Below are 16,248 nucleotides of genomic sequence, written 5' to 3' on the forward strand. Positions count from 1 at the left end.
AAAAAGAAAAATAATATAATGCTCATTTATTATTACCATTTTTTTTGCCAAATAATTCCATTTAAACAGATTGGTTTTATGCATTTTATTTTTTTTCTCCTAAAAGTCTGCACAAAATTAAATGGATACTTATCTTTAAATTTTCTCTCTCTTTTTAGGAAGGAAAGACAGAATTTTGTTTTACTTTTTAATAACCTAGTTCTTTGAAATCTTTTAAAGAGTAAAGTATAAGTCACAAATTCAAAAATTTTGGAGCACAAGTATGATAAGAATCACCAGGAGTATTTGTAAAAATGCAAATTCACACTTTCCAGCCCTGGAGATTATAATCCATTTACTAGTTGTAGGAAATCCAAGATACACTTTTTTTCAACATGTAGAAAAGGTAGGTGATCTAGTTTAAGCAGCTTAATATTTTACATCCCCTCAAAAAGAAACATTATACACTGAAGGTGGATTCAAAGAGTAATTGAGTATTTTTCTTAACTATACTATTAATTTAAAACTGAATTTCTGGAACAAGACACATCACATACTTAAATATAACAATTCCAAATGTTAATCATTTTTGTTTTAGTTGTTATTTTGAATACACATGTATGCTTTTTTCCACTAGGGAAAATAATTGAGAATGAATTATAATTGTTTTAGATCATAAAAGTAGATTAAAAATAGCTGTAAGATAAAAGAAATCAGACACAAAAATGTACATACTATATAATCCCATTTATATGAAATTTTAGAACAGGTAAAAGTAATTCAGAATGACAGAAAATAAATTGGTAGCCGGGGTATGGGGATTAACTACAAAGGGGCATAAGGGAACTTTATGGGTTGCTGGCAATGTTCTGTATCTAGGTTGTAGTGGTTATTACATGAGTGTATATATTTGCTCATAACACTTCCACTTAAGCATTTTATTGGATGCAAACTATACCTCGTTAAAGTTGATTAAAATATTTTTGAGGTTATTTTTTTTAATGAGGGTAAATTTCTGAAGCAAGTATTTTAGGTAGCTCACATAATCTCCAGCAGGACCATAAAATTGACCTTGGAGGCAACATAATCAGGAATGTCACATCCTACTGCAAGGAATTCTAGAAAAGTGAGTTTCTGGATTCGACCTTTAGAAGGTGGGATTTTTAAGTTGGGTAATTTTCCAACTTTGTCTTGATCCCTGTCTTCTTTATTTGTGTGCATGTGTGTGTGCATGCTTTCTTTGAAATTTAAAAACATTAAAAAAAAATAAAGAGGAACATAACATTCATCCATATTCTCTTTATCTAGACTTAATTACTTTAACATTTAGACACATGCTCTGAGCTCTTTTGCTGTTGATTCTTTAACACATATTAAAGAACCAATGTATGAATTCATTGCCATAAAAATTAGAGAATTACAGATAATGCTCAAGCTGACATTAATCCCAGAGTTGCCATTTTGATCTCATTTACCCTCACTAGAAGCAAACATTAGTATGAGTTTTGTGTACTTTTTCTAACTTTTTGCATATATAGGCATGCATAGAAAAATATATATATTACTTTGATTTTTGAAAATGTACCTAAATGGTATCATGCTGTGCACATGGTTCTAGAACTTGCCTTTTTTTTTTTTTAATTTTTTTTTTCAACGTTTATTTTTTATTTTTGGGACAGAGAGAGACAGAGCATGAACAGGGGAGGGGCAGAGAGAGAGGGAGACACAGAATCGGAAACAGGCTCCAGGCTCCGAGCCATCAGCCCAGAGCCTGACGCGGGGCTCGAACTCACGGACCACGAGATCGTGACCTGGCTGAAGTCGGACGCTTAACCGACTGCGCCACCTAGGCGCCCCGAGAACTTGCCTTTTTAACTCAATGTGTTTTTCAGTTCTACCAATATTGATACATATAGGTTTAGTGGTTAGCAACTCTAAGTGCAAATAAATGAGCACAACAGGAACAAATGTAGATTTGGTAGCTCAGGACAAATACTGTACTATTAACTCCATAAAACTCATTAGGAATTTTTAGGAATTAGGAGTTTTTATTCTGCTAAGAAAAAATTTTAATAATCTGGATGCCAGCCTCACTGGTCTCCTACTTCCCTACTTCAGGTAGTACCTTCTCTCTACACAGAGACAGCCAAGCAATAAAGAGTTAAAACACAACAATCTGACCATACTAGATAAGAAAAAATAAAGCTGCAAAACTTGGAGAGAGACATTAACTTCCTAAGTTGAGCGAAGAAAGTGTAGAATTGGCAATTGCCTGTTTATTTATTATTATTTTTAATGGTTATATATTTATTATTTAATGTTTATTATTATTTTCATTCTTTATTTATTATTTAATGTTTATTATTTATTTATTTTAATGTTTATTTTATTATTTTTAAATGTTTATTTATTAAGTAATTTAATGTTTATTTATTTTTAAATGTTTCTTTATTATTTTGGGTGCAAGCATAGGAGGGGCAGAGAAAAAGGGACAGAGAGAATCCCAAGCAGACTCTACACTCAGCACGGAGCCCCACAGCAGGGGCTGATCTCACCACCATGAGATCATAATCTGAGCCTAAATCAAGAGTTGAACGCTTAACCAACTGAGCCACCCAGGTTCCCCAGTAGTTGCCTATTTAGACTAACCTGTATACAATGAGTTTTTGTATGGTAATTATTTTGAAAAGCTTATTTTTCCCCATACTACTCTAACACTAAAGGCATTGTATGGTAGCAGAAACTATATAGTGGTAATAAGATTAAAAAAAATTTTTCTTCTGCAATTGTTTAATTTCACATTTAAAACTTTGCATATAAACTGGCAATCTCAACTAAAGAATAATTATGTTAATTTATATTTAAAGTTATCAACATAATTAATGGTATTTCAGGTTAAAGTTAAAATGAGTTTTGGTAAGGTGTGACAATTAAATAATTCAATGAAATCGAGACTCCAGTATCATTTTTAAAAGTGCACTCATAAAGAAGAATAAGTAGTTGTTTGGATGGGCTGGCGGTGAGGGCAATAGCTCTTACAAAATATTCTCCAATCTACAGACACATTTGCTTTCTCAAACAGCACATAATAATAATAACTAAGGATTATATAACGTTTGCCAAGTGCCAGACACTCATGAACACATGGTACAGATTTTAATTAACTTGAACCTTGCAACAATCATCATTATCACTATTTTCCATTTTACAGATGAGGAATCTGATACAGGAAGCTCAGGAACTTGTTCAAAGTCATACAATTAAGATGAAGAACAAGTGAGATTTAAACCCATTTGGGTTAGCCCTAGAGTGCATACACTTAAGTAGAATGCTATTCTGTCTCTTCTGAATACACACACACACACACACACACATATGTATAAATAACATGTCCATTATTTTCTTTAACCTAATGGAAACCACCAGTTAAAACAGGAAGAAAGTCTCCAGTTTAAAGAGAATTTTACAGAAGTATATTTCAGAAAAAAATAATAAATTATACATACAAAGAAGATTTGGGTCCCTCTAAATTCTCATTCTGATAAGCTAGACCCTCACTACAGCAACTCTAGAATTCCCCCTACATACATACATATGTGTGTGCATTTATGTATGTGCACTTTTTGTTTGTATATGTATTATACATATAATCCCAACGGTGGGAAATTTTTCTTCTCTGAAGAGGATTTTATCTGGAGATAATCAAGAGCATTTTGAGCTAAGACCAGTGGGTGATGTAGAGTTGCACAATATTAATTTGAAGTAAAAATAAGGTTGGGCTAAAAATAATGAAATGGCCTTTTTAACATTCAGTGACCAACCGTGACATTTACTTTTTCTAGCAAGGGATCTAAATATCTTTGGAATTCCATTATAAGGTGGGTCTTCTATTTCTCTCCCCAACATTTTTCTTCCTCTCTTCATTGAGGGTAACATGTTGGAAACTTGGACGTATACAAAATTCTTTGTGTATATGAACTCCACACTGTTTTGTAGCTTATGCAACAAGCAGAAGTTGCCTTGCCCATTGAGTCCATATTGTGGTAAAAGCAGCACTCAGCTGTAGTGCTGTGAGAATGCAGACATTGTAGTCACCCAAGAAAATCTTCCCTTCATAAATAGTTCATTAGCAGATTTTTTTCATTTTTACACTTGACTGAAACTTAGTTTTCTTTATTTTCACATTTGTGGGGAAAAAAATCATTTACCCAGTCCAAGACAAGTGGAGATCCATTTGCTGTATGAAAATGAACTCTGTCCTTGGCATATTTGTGGAGTCCCGTAGTGGTGTTCTCTTACCCACTGCTGCCATCTGCTGGTCTTATGCCTGTTAGATTTTAGAGTAAGCCGTGCATAATGCTCCAGTCAAGATGATGCAAAATGCAAATATCATCAATAGGTAGTTTTGTAGACCCTGAATAATAAAAAAAATGTAACTGTAATTAAGAAAATTTGAATCAAACATGCAGAAAGCACAGACTCTTAAGATTGCTAGGGACCTTGCTAACTCTCTCTGCTCCAGCCATCTGCATGCTTTTTGCTCTTCCTCCAAGCAATCATTCAGATTCTCTTGAAAACCCACAAGAGCCTTGCTAATTCACCCACTCAGTAAATACATGTGGGCATCCACTTTGCATCAACATGTGCTGGAGTTAAAATGGTGAGCAAAATGTGCCCTTATGCAGATAATTATATAATATGGGAGGCAGAAGTTAATCACAGAAAAGAATGTTACAAAGTGAGAGGAATGTTAATAAGTAAACAAGCATGATTGTTTCTGAGGTGTGTTACAAAGGAATCTCAATGAGGCTGGTTTGGATGGTGGAGAATTAAGCTTCTAACTGTAAGTATCAATTAATTGGGCAGGGAAACAGGTAGGGACTCCAGGTAGAAGGAATTTTATGTGCAAAGCTCTGTTGTATGAGAAAGTATGATACTTGCCAGGGAAAGAAAGTCAATGTGACCCATGCAATGAGTTAAGTGGATAAAAACCAGGTTGGAGGGCTATGGCCCAAACATACATGGGGCTCATAGGTCATGTACAGTTTGAGGTTTTATTTTTCCAAGTAATGGGAAGGCAAAGACATAGGCAGCTGGACATGGTGAAAAGATGGGATTCACATTTTATAAAGCCCACACTTATTTGCGGATGGTGAACAGATTGGAGGGGTCCAGAACGGATGCAAAGAGATCGTTAAGGAGGCAACTAGAGTCTGCTTGGGGACAGATGACGAGGTACAGATGGAGAGATAGAGCTCGATCTGAAGGGTGAGAAAGGAACAGAGAGACTAAGTTTGCCTTGCCCAGCTCTGGGTAGGTCCACTGATCTTAAAGATGGGAAACACTGAGAACCACTTCCCAATGTGGCCAGTCCATCTCTGATTAACAAATATCTTTCTGTGTTAAGTAGAAATATTTTATTTACCATAAGTTCTATCTATCTCCAGGGTTACAGATAGATCGATTCTAATCTCTCTCCCACAAGATAAACCCTGAAACATTAAAAAATAACTGTCTTATATTCCTGAAGCAATTTTTTTTCCTGATCAGTATTTAACTCCTTTGACCATTTTTCATATGAAATAGTTTCAAGCTCCCAGGCTATTCCCATCTGAATACTGGCCAGGCTGTCTATATCCCACATTAAATATAAACCCTGGTGCTCTAAGGTAAGGTTTGAACATCACGAAGTAAATAAAACAGGACCAGCACCTCCCTAACTTTAGATTTTCTGTCTATGTTTAGACTTTATGTCTAAAAGTGCACTGAGATCTCCTGACAGTCAAATAATATAATATCATTATTAGCTCTTATTAGGATTAATGCTAATTAATACATAGCCAAAATTCCAAAAAGCGTATAGTCTCTTTCTTCAACCTAATAAAGAATTGGGAGAGAATGGATTAATTGACCTGTATTTGATGATGAGAGAAGTCTTTGTAAGTCGAGTTGGGGACAGCTGAATTTTCTGATTCACTGTGAGTAGGAATATTACCCAAAGTTCCTCTAATACAAGTTCCACAAATGAAAACAGCACCACAAAGCCTTGCTAAGTACAGAGGAGCTTATTAACACACACACACACACACACACACACACACACTCCTGCTAAGACTTTAAGGTTCCCTGATATCTTGTCAGTGTTGAAGACTGCAACCTTTACCTAGATACCTGTACTGGTGGAGAGCAAGCACTCAATACCTATTTGTTCAAAGAATGAATACACTCAGGTGATTTCCAAATGTCATTTGTGAATTAAACAGTTGATACAATTACTTAAGTAAGAAAAAAACAACATACGGGGCCCTCACTTATTACCATTTTATAACCTGATTATGGGACTAAGCTCTCTGATTATTTGCTAAGCTCTCTCCTTTATTGTCTATGTAGACAGAAGAATAATGTTCTCAGAGAGTAAAATATTTTTCCCTTTAAGGTGAAGAATCTGTTCAAACTTCCCAGTCTCCTAGAGAAAAAGACCAATTATATTTGGGCAACAGCAATTGTTTCCCTTCATCAAAGGTGAATATTAGCACTTAAAAGATCATGCTAACATTCTCCCCAAAGCAAAAAGTTTTTAACTTGGATTTCTGAAACAGTTACTAAGGTCACAAATCATCTCATCCTCTATCTGAGATTAGCTACTGACCTATAAATTGTTGTAGTGATAATCTCCTGTATTTCTGTAGACATTGTGGCTAATGTGTGTTTCTAAAAATAATAATTTATATCTAGCTTAAAATAGCTAAATATAAAATTCAAACAAATTTCAAACAAAACAAACTTCCCAAAGAGGAACAGATAGCAGATATAAAAGAACACTGGAAGTGGAAAATATCCAACTGGTGCCCTATGGCATTAAGAGTAAATGAAATAATTAAACCCTTTAGCACAAAAAGTACTTGGATTTCAGATTAAATTCTTACTCCTGCAGGTTGTAGACTTTCCAATATGTGTCTTTGAGTACTGCTTCAAGACATAATTGGTAGGGCCTAAAAGTCATAGAGATACATGTGTTGCTTTTGTTTTCCTCTAGGGTTTTATCTTGTTTCTAAGAAGAATAATGTTTAAAAATTCTGATAGGATTTTGGTGTCAGTGTTCAGTTGACAGCTCTTTCTTAAACTCGGTGGCATGTAAAGTATTTAAAACTTGCCTTTAAGCCACCCATTAAGAGGCAGTTAGGCACCTGCATTGAATGATAAGCCTCACTGAATACTTCTTAAATTTTGTTTGTAGACAGATTTGTAAGTTCTTCTTCTGCTTTTTTTTTTTTAATTCCCAGAAGGTCAATAAAAGTCACTCTCTGCTTTCACCTTGGCCCTCTCTCTCTTTATTTTTACATACATACTTGGCCAAACTCACTTTCAAAATTCCAGAGACAATTGCGTTGGAATTTTGTAGAAATCACACTGAATGTGAATTGGAAATAACGGTCTACTGACAGCAGTGAGCTGCTCCCTCAGGAATACGGTGAGCTTCCCCATTTGTTCTGATATTATGTTTTGTAGGAAGTTTTTGTGGGAAATTGAGTGGTTTTATAAATCTAGCATGTTTCTTGCTGATTATTTTCTTATCTTTTAATAATTTCTATAGTTTTCAATAATATTCATTTTCCACTTTTTAATCAGTTATTGGTATTAGAAAGCTATTGATTTTATATTTATCTTATATTTCAGCACGTTACCAAATAATCTTATTGGATCTCAAGATTTTCAGCTGACTGGCTTGAATTTTTAACGCAGATAATGTTACATGCAAATGACAATTTTCTCATTTTCTTCCCTACATCTATGTTGCCTCTTTCTTAATTTTATTTTATCACACTGGCTAGGATCTCCAGAAAATATTGAATAACAACAATAATGGAGAAATCTTTTGACTTCCAACTTAAAGAGAAGACCTTTTGTTTTCAGCTTTATTGAGGTGTAATTGAGAGAGAACTTTTGTTTCACCTTAGCTATTTGTTTGCTATTGTTTTTTGACAGACAGCTTTCTCCTATTTGAACATTTTGAAGAGTTTTTTTTTCTTAATTAAAAACTGATTTTTAATTCTAGCACATGCCTTTTGAAAAAATATTATCACATAGCTTTTCTCTGTTTATCTAACATTATGTTACAGTGATTAATTTGCACATTATAAACTATCCTTGCACTCCAAGTTAAGCCCTACTTGGCCATGGCTTTTCATTAAAAATTTGGTCTGAGCTGTCGTTTTAAAGGTGTCCATAAGCAACAAAAAAAGCTTTCTTTGAATGTCCTTTAGTTCTTTTTAGAGGACTAAGGAATTAACAGTAGGCTCAATGGTTAGGGTTTCTCTCTCCCAAGAGGTTCTTGTAACTAGAAAAGAAGATTTTTGATTCAGTTACATTATTACTGCAGTAGTAACTAAGGTAATTTCCAAATCCTTTATTTTAAATTTATTTTTGGTTTGTGCTTCTTTTTAACTATAACTGCAAATAAGCTATGCTCACTTGTGATTTTCTAAGGCTTCAGTATGTTATACTAGATAATAAACACCCAATTTTTAAATAGAAATCATGGGGCACCTGGGTGGCTCAGTCGGTTGAGTGTCCGACTTCGGCTCAGGTCATGACCTCATAGTTCGTGAGTTTGAGCCCCGCGTCTGGCTCTGTGCTGACAGCTCAGAGCCTGGAGTCTGTCTTCAGATTCTGTGTCTCCCTCTCTCTGCCCCTTCCCCGCTCATGCTCTGTCTGTCTCTATCTCTCAAAAATGAATAAAAATGTTAAAAACATTTTTTAAAAATTAAAAATAAATAAATAGAAATCATTACCTTGATTGGGGAAGAGGAAATACTTGCAAAGACATTACGACATGTTTTGGACATAGAACTACTTTTTGTGGAAAGCAACCCTAACTAAAATAAATGAGAAATGTGTATGAAAGTAATTTATGGCTCTATAAATGTTTTAAGTTGTCTTATTCATTTAAAAAAAATAAGATATTGGTGCATATATTCCAAACAAATTTATTATTTTTTAAATTTGAGAATCTTGTACTGTCAAATTATAGTTTTCTAAATCAAAACATTTCATTTAAAATACAGGAAATGATATTTTATATCTAATACTGAATAATCAATCATTTTAAGGATCATCCAGGTAGATGGGTTGCCTTTTGGTTCCCAGATATTAGTGACATCAGATTGTCTTAGAACCAGAAATTATTTGTTATTATAGCTGCAGATTAAGATAGAAAATATTACGTCTATGATGCCTTGACAGAGTGTCTCTAATTTGTATAAATATTTTTTAGTAAAAGCTATTACAAAAATACTATTCACATATGTTCCTCAAATTAAGGTAAATGGGAAAAATTCTGAAAACAATTAAAAAGTATTTTTTTAAGATTTTATTTTTAAGGATTCTCTACACCCAACATGGGGCTTGAACTCATAAGTACAAAATCAAGAGTCACATGCTCCACTGACTAAGTCAACCAGGTGCTCCTACAGCAATTTTTAATGCAAACAACACACACACACACACACACATCCTAGAAGTATTTAATAAATGCAATTTTAAATCACCATCATTTACACTTGAAAGAAAAGTGGTAATAGTCCTTTGCTACCCCACCATTTTCTTATAAAGTTGCTGGTTTGCTATGGAGCCTTTGAGAGACATGAGAACCAACAGAAAAATCTATTCCCAAGGTCCATTTGCCTCAGGGATATTTTAATCTTAGGATAAAAAAATCTTTCGTCTTGACAGGAGTTGCGGCAAGATGGCGGCTTAGGAGGACGCTGGGCTCACCGCACGTCCTGCTGATCACTTAGATTCCATCTACACCTGCCTAAATAACCCAGAGAACCGCCAGAGGATTAGCAGAACAGAGTCGCCGGAGCCAAACGCAGACGAGAGGCCCACGGAAGAGGGTAGGAAGGGCGGCGAGGCGGTGCGCGCTCCACGGACTGGCGGGAGGGAGCCAGGGCGGAGGGGCGGCTCGCCGGCCAAGCAGAGCCCCCGAGTCGGGCTTGCAAAAGCGGAGGGGCCGGGCGGACTGTGTTCCGACAGCAAGCGCGACTTAGCGTCTGGGAGGTCAGAAATTAACAGCTCTGCTCGGAAAGCGGGAAGGCTGGAGGACAACCAGAGGGAGAGCTGCTGAGCCCCCTGACAACAGAGCTCAGTTTGGTGGGGAACAAAGGCGCTCGCCAGCGCCATTTCCCCCGCCCATCCCCCAGCCGAAATCCCAAAGGGAACCGGTTCCTGCCAGGGAACTTGCTCGCTCCGCGCAAACACCCAACTCTGCGCTTCTGCGGAGCCAAACCTCCGGCAGCGGATCTGACTCCCTCCTGCTGCCACAGGGCCCCTCCTGAAGTGGATCACCTAAGGAGAAGCGATCTAAGCCTGCCCCTCCTGCCCCCGAGCACCTTGCCTACCCACCCCAGCTAATACGCCAGATCCCCAGCATCACAAGCCTGGCAGGGTGCAAGTAGCCCAGACGAGCCACACCACCCCACAGTGAATCCCGCCCCTAGGAGAGGGGAAGAGAAGGCACACACCAGTCTGACTGTGGCCCCAGCGGTGGGCTGGGGGCAGACATCAGGTCTGACTGCGGCCCCGCCCACCAACTCCAGGTATACACCACAGCACAGGGGAAGTGCCCTGCAGGTCCTCACCACGCCAGGGACTATCCAAAATGACCAAGCGGAAGAACTCCCCTCAGAAGAATCTCCAGGAAATAACAACAGCTAATGAGCTGATCAAAAAGGATTTAAATAATATAACAGAAAGTGAATTTAGAATAATAGTCATAAAATTAATCGCTGGGCTTGAAAACAGTATACAGGACAGCAGAGAATCTCTTGCTACAGAGATCAAGGGACTAAGGAACAGTCACGAGGAGCTGAAAAACGCTTTAAACGAAATGCATAACAAAATGGAAACCACCACAGCTCGGCTTGAAGAGGCAGAGGAGAGAATAGGTGAACTAGAAGATAAAGTTATGGAAAAAGAGGAAGCTGAGAAAAAGAGAGATAAAAAAATCCAGGAGTATGAGGGGAAAATTAGAGAATTAAGTGATACACTAAAAAGAAATAATATACGCATAATTGGTATCCCAGAGGAGGAAGAGAGAGGGAAAGGTGCTGAAGGGGTACTTGAAGAAATCATAGCTGAGAACTTCCCTGAACTGGGGAAGGAAAAAGGCATTGAAATCCAAGAGGCACAGAGAACTCCCTTCAGACGTAACTTGAATCGATCTTCTGCACGACATATCATAGTGAAACTGGCAAAATACAAGGATAAAGAGAAAATTCTGAAAGCAGCAAGGGGTAAACGTGCCCTCACATATAAAGGGAGACCTATAAGACTCGTGACTGATCTCTCTTTTGAAACTTGGCAGGCCAGAAAGAATTGGCAAGAGATTTTCAGGGTGCTAGACAGAAAAAATATGCAGCCAAGAATCCTTTATCCAGCAAGTCTGTCATTTAGAATAGAAGGAGAGATAAAGGTCTTCCCAAACAAACAAAAACTGAAGGAATTTGTCACCACTAAACCAGCCCTACAAGAGATCCTAAGGGAGACCCTGTGAGACAAAGTCCCAGAGACATCACTACAAGCATAAAACATACAGACATCACAATGACTCTAAACCCGTATCTTTCTATAATAACACTGAATGTAAATGGATTAAATGCGCCAACCAAAAGACATAGGGTATCAGAATGGATAAAAAACCAAGACCCATCTATTTGCTGTCTACAAGAGACTCATTTTAGACCTGAGGACACCTTTAGATTGAGAGTGAGGGGATGGAGAACTATTTATCATGCGACTGGAAGCCAAAAGAAAGCTGGAGTAGCCATACTTATATCAGACAAACTAGACTTTAAATTAAAGGCTGTAACAAGAGATGAAGAAGGACATTATATAATAGTTACAGGGTCTATCCATCAGGAAGAGCTAACAATTATCAATGTCTATGCACCGAATACCGGAGCCCCCAAATATATAAAACAATTACTCATAAACATAAGCAACCTTATTGATAAGAATGTGGTAATTGCAGGGGACTTTAATACACCACTTACAGAAATGGATAGATCATCTAGACACACGGTCAATAAAGAAACAAGGGCCCTGAATGACACATTGGATCAGATGGACTTGACAGATATATTTAGAACTCTGCATCCCAAAGCAACAGAATATACTTTCTTCTCGAGTGCACATGGAACATTCTCCAAGATAGATCATATACTGGGTCACAAAACAGCCCTTCATAAGTTTACAAGAATTGAAATTATACCATGCTTACTTTCAGACCACAATGCCATGAAGCTTGAAATCAACCACAGGAAAAAGTCTGGAAAACCTCCAAAAGCATGGAGGTTAAAGAACACCCTACTAACGAATGAGTGGGTCAACCAGGCAATTAGAGAAGAAATTAAAAAATATATGGAAACAAACGAAAATGAAAATACAACAATCCAAACGCTTTGGGACGCAGCAAAGGCAGTCCTGAGAGGAAAATACATTGCAATCCAGGCCTATCTCAAGAAACAAGAAAAATCCCAAATACAAAATCTAACAGCACACCTAAAGGAACTAGAAGCAGAACAGCAAAGGCAGCCTAAGCCCAGCAGAAGAAGAGAAATAATAAAGATCAGAGCAGAAATAAACAATATAGAAACTAAAAAAACTGTAGAGCAGATCAACGAAACCAAGAGTTGGTTTTTTGAAAAAATAAACAAAATTGACAAACCTCTAGCCAGGCTTCTCAAAAAGAAAAGGGAGATGACCCAAATAGATAAAATCATGAATGAAAATGGAATTATTACAACCAATCCCTCAGAGATACAAACAATTATCAGGGAATACTATGAAAAATTATATGCCAACAAATTGGACAACCTGGAAGAAATGGACGAATTCCTGAACACCCACACGCTTCCAAAACTCAATCAGGAGGAAATAGAAAGCTTGAACAGACCCATAACCAGCGAAGAAATTGAATCGGTTATCAAAAATCTCCCAACAAATAAGAGTCCAGGACCAGATGGCTTCCCAGGGGAGTTCTACCAGACGTTTAAAGCAGAGATAATACCTATCCTTCTCAAGCTATTCCAAGAAATAGAAAGGGAAGGAAAACTTCCAGACTCATTCTATGAAGCCAGTATTACTTTGATTCCTAAACCAGACAGAGACCCAGTAAAAAAAGAGAACTACAGGCCAATATCCCTGATGAATATGGATGCAAAAATTCTCAATAAGGTACTAGCAAATCGAATTCAACGGCATATAAAAAGAATTATTCACCATGATCAAGTGGGATTCATTCCTGGGATGCAGGGCTGGTTCAACATTCGCAAATCAATCAACGTGATACATCACATTAACAAAAAAAGAGAGAAGAACCATATGATCCTGTCAATCGATGCAGAAAAGGCCTTCGACAAAATCCAGCACCCTTTCTTAGTAAAAACCCTTGAGAAAGTCGGGATAGAAGGAACATACTTAAAGATCATAAAAGCCATTTATGAAAAGCCCACAGCTAACATCATCCTCAACGGGGAAAAACTGAAAGCTTTTTCCCTGAGATCAGGAACACGACAAGGATGCCCACTCTCACCGCTGCTGTTTAACATAGTGCTGGAAGTTCTAGCATCAGCAATCAGACAACAAAAGGAAATCAAAGGCATCAAAATTGGCAAAGATGAAGTCAAGCTTTCGCTTTTTGCAGATGACATGATATTATACATGGAAAATCCGATAGACTCCACCAAAAGTCTGCTAGAACTGATACAGGAATTCAGCAAAGTTGCAGGATACAAAATCAATGTACAGAAATCAGTTGCATTCTTATACACTAACAATGAAGCAACAGAAAGACAAATAAAGAAACTGATCCCATTCACAATTGCACCAAGAAGCATAAAATACCTAGGAATAAATCTAACCAAAGATGTAAAGGATCTGTATGCTGAAAACTATAGAAAGCTTCTGAAGGAAATTGAAGAAGATTTAAAGAAATGGAAAGACATTCCCTGCTCATGGATTGGAAAAATAAATATTGTCAAAATGTCAATACTACCCAAAGCTATCTACACATTCAATGCAATCCCAATCAAAATTGCACCAGCATTCTTCTCGAAACTAGAACAAGCAATCCTAAAATTCATATGGAACCACAAAAGGCCCCGAATAGCCAAAGGAATTTTGAAGAAGAAGACCAAAGCAGGAGGCATCACAATCCCAGACTTTAGCCTCTACTACAAAGCTGTCATCATCAAGACAGCATGGTATTGGCACCAAAACAGACACATAGACCAATGGAATAGAATAGAAACCCCAGAACTAGACCCACAAACGTATGGCCAACTCATCTTTGACAAAGCAGGAAAGAACATCCAATGGAAAAAAGACAGCCTCTTTAACAAATGGTGCTGGGAGAACTGGACAGCAACATGCAGAAGGTTGAAACTAGACCACTTTCTCACACCATTCACAAAAATAAACTCAAAATGGATAAAGGACCTAAATGTGAGACAGGAAACCATCAAAACCTTAGAGGAGAAAGCAGGAAAAGACCTCTCTGACCTCAGCCGTAGCAATCTCTTACTCGACACATCCCCAAAGGCAAGGGAATTAAAAGCAAAAGTGAATTACTGGGACCTTATGAAGATAAAAAGCTTCTGCACAGCCAAGGAAACAACCAACAAAACTAAAAGGCAACCAACGGAATGGGAAAAGATATTTGCAAATGACATATCGGACAAAGGGCTAGTATCCAAAATCTATAAAGAGCTCACCAAACTCCACACCCGAAAAACAAATAACCCAGTGAAGAAATGGGCAGAAAACATGAATAGACACTTCTCTAAAGAAGACATCCGGATGGCCAACAGGCACATGAAAAGATGTTCAGCGTCGCTCCTTATCAGGGAAATACAAATCAAAACCACACTCAGGTATCACCTCACGCCAGTCAGAGTGGCCAAAATGAACAAATCAGGAGACTATAGATGCTGGAGAGGATGTGGAGAAACGGGAACCCTCTTGCACTGTTGGTGGGAATGCAAATTGGTGCAGCCGCTCTGGAAAGCAGTGTGGAGGTTCCTCAGAAAATTAAAAATAGACCTACCCTATGACCCAGCAATAGCACTGCTAGGAATTTATCCAAGGGATACAGGAGCACTGATGCATAGGGCCACTTGTACCCCAATGTTCATAGCAGCACTCTCAACAATAGCCAAATTATGGAAAGAGCCTAAATGTCCATCAACTGATGAATGGATAAAGAAATTGTGGTTTATATACACAATGGAATATTACGTGGCAATGAGAAAAAATGAAATATGGCCTTTTGTAGCAACGTGGATGGAACTGGAGAGTGTGATGCTAAGTGAAATAAGCCATACAGAGAAAGACAGATACCATATGGTCTCACTCTTATGTGGATCCTGAGAAACTTAACAGGAACCCATGGGGGAGGGGAAGGAAAAAAAAAAAAAAAAAAAAGAGGTTAGAATGGGAGAGAGCCAAAGCATAAGAGACTGTTAAAAACTAAGAACAAACTGAGGGTTGATGGGGGGTGGGAGGGAGGAGAGGGTGGGTGATGGGTATTGAGGAGGGCACCTTTTGGGATGAGCACTGGGTGTTGTATGGAAACCAATTTGTCAATAAATTTCAGAAAAAAAAAAAAAAAAAAAAAAAAAAATCTTTCGTCTTGTTTATCTGCCAGATTTTACATTAAGTAAAATTTCCTTCTCATCATATTTTATTGGTTATTTAACCAAAATCTCTTAAAGGAAAATAAAGTTAACTAAAGCATTTTTGGACTGGGGGCTGGGGTGGAGAGAAATATGTTTCATAATAATTATCACAGCTTTAGTATTTTCTTTCCTTGTTAGGGATGATAACATTTTGAACATCTTCACTTGTTAAATCCTTTCATGTGTTTTCTGCCCTGGGCTTAGGAGTCACATACAGTTTTCAGAAAAATAACAGAAACATAGTATTAAACATAGTATTAAATACCTTTCTTACCTGGACCTATCCCTGTTTTCTAAATCTGCCCTTTCTTGTACATACCTGTATTTCCTTAAACTTGAAGACACCCCACATTGCAGCTATAAATCCTGGACCCTTAAATAAAAAGAAAAGTTCTAATTAGATTAGTTATTTTTCTGTGACGTGTACTCTACATACAGTAAATTGGAGAGATGACCTTATGCTTTGAGTAACTTTTTGCCATGAAAACAATACAACAATATTGTCAGCTTAAACTATTCATAATCTCAGCTC

The 16,248-nt window shown here is 37.3% G+C and overlaps 1 protein-coding gene across 10 annotated transcripts in view; it reads right to left on the bottom strand.

Annotated features, from left to right (window-relative positions):
- Window positions 1-4,136: 4,136 nt before the first annotated feature.
- The window catches only part of TMEM144 (transmembrane protein 144), a 79,473-nt gene continuing 67,361 nt past the window's right edge, over window positions 4,137-16,248 (bottom strand). For all 10 annotated transcript variants that reach the window (XM_047856454.1, XM_047856456.1, XM_047856461.1 and 7 more), the window contains 2 exons: window positions 16,036-16,089; window positions 4,137-4,393 (listed from right to left, as the gene is read on the bottom strand). In XM_047856454.1, the coding sequence (XP_047712410.1) occupies window positions 4,310-4,393; window positions 16,036-16,089 (138 nt within the window). In that variant the 3' untranslated portion in view covers window positions 4,137-4,309. The remainder of the gene's footprint in view (window positions 4,394-16,035; window positions 16,090-16,248) is intronic.

This window comes from Prionailurus viverrinus, chromosome B1 (genome assembly GCF_022837055.1).
Source record: "Prionailurus viverrinus isolate Anna chromosome B1, UM_Priviv_1.0, whole genome shotgun sequence".
Taxonomy (NCBI): Eukaryota; Metazoa; Chordata; class Mammalia; order Carnivora; family Felidae; genus Prionailurus; species Prionailurus viverrinus.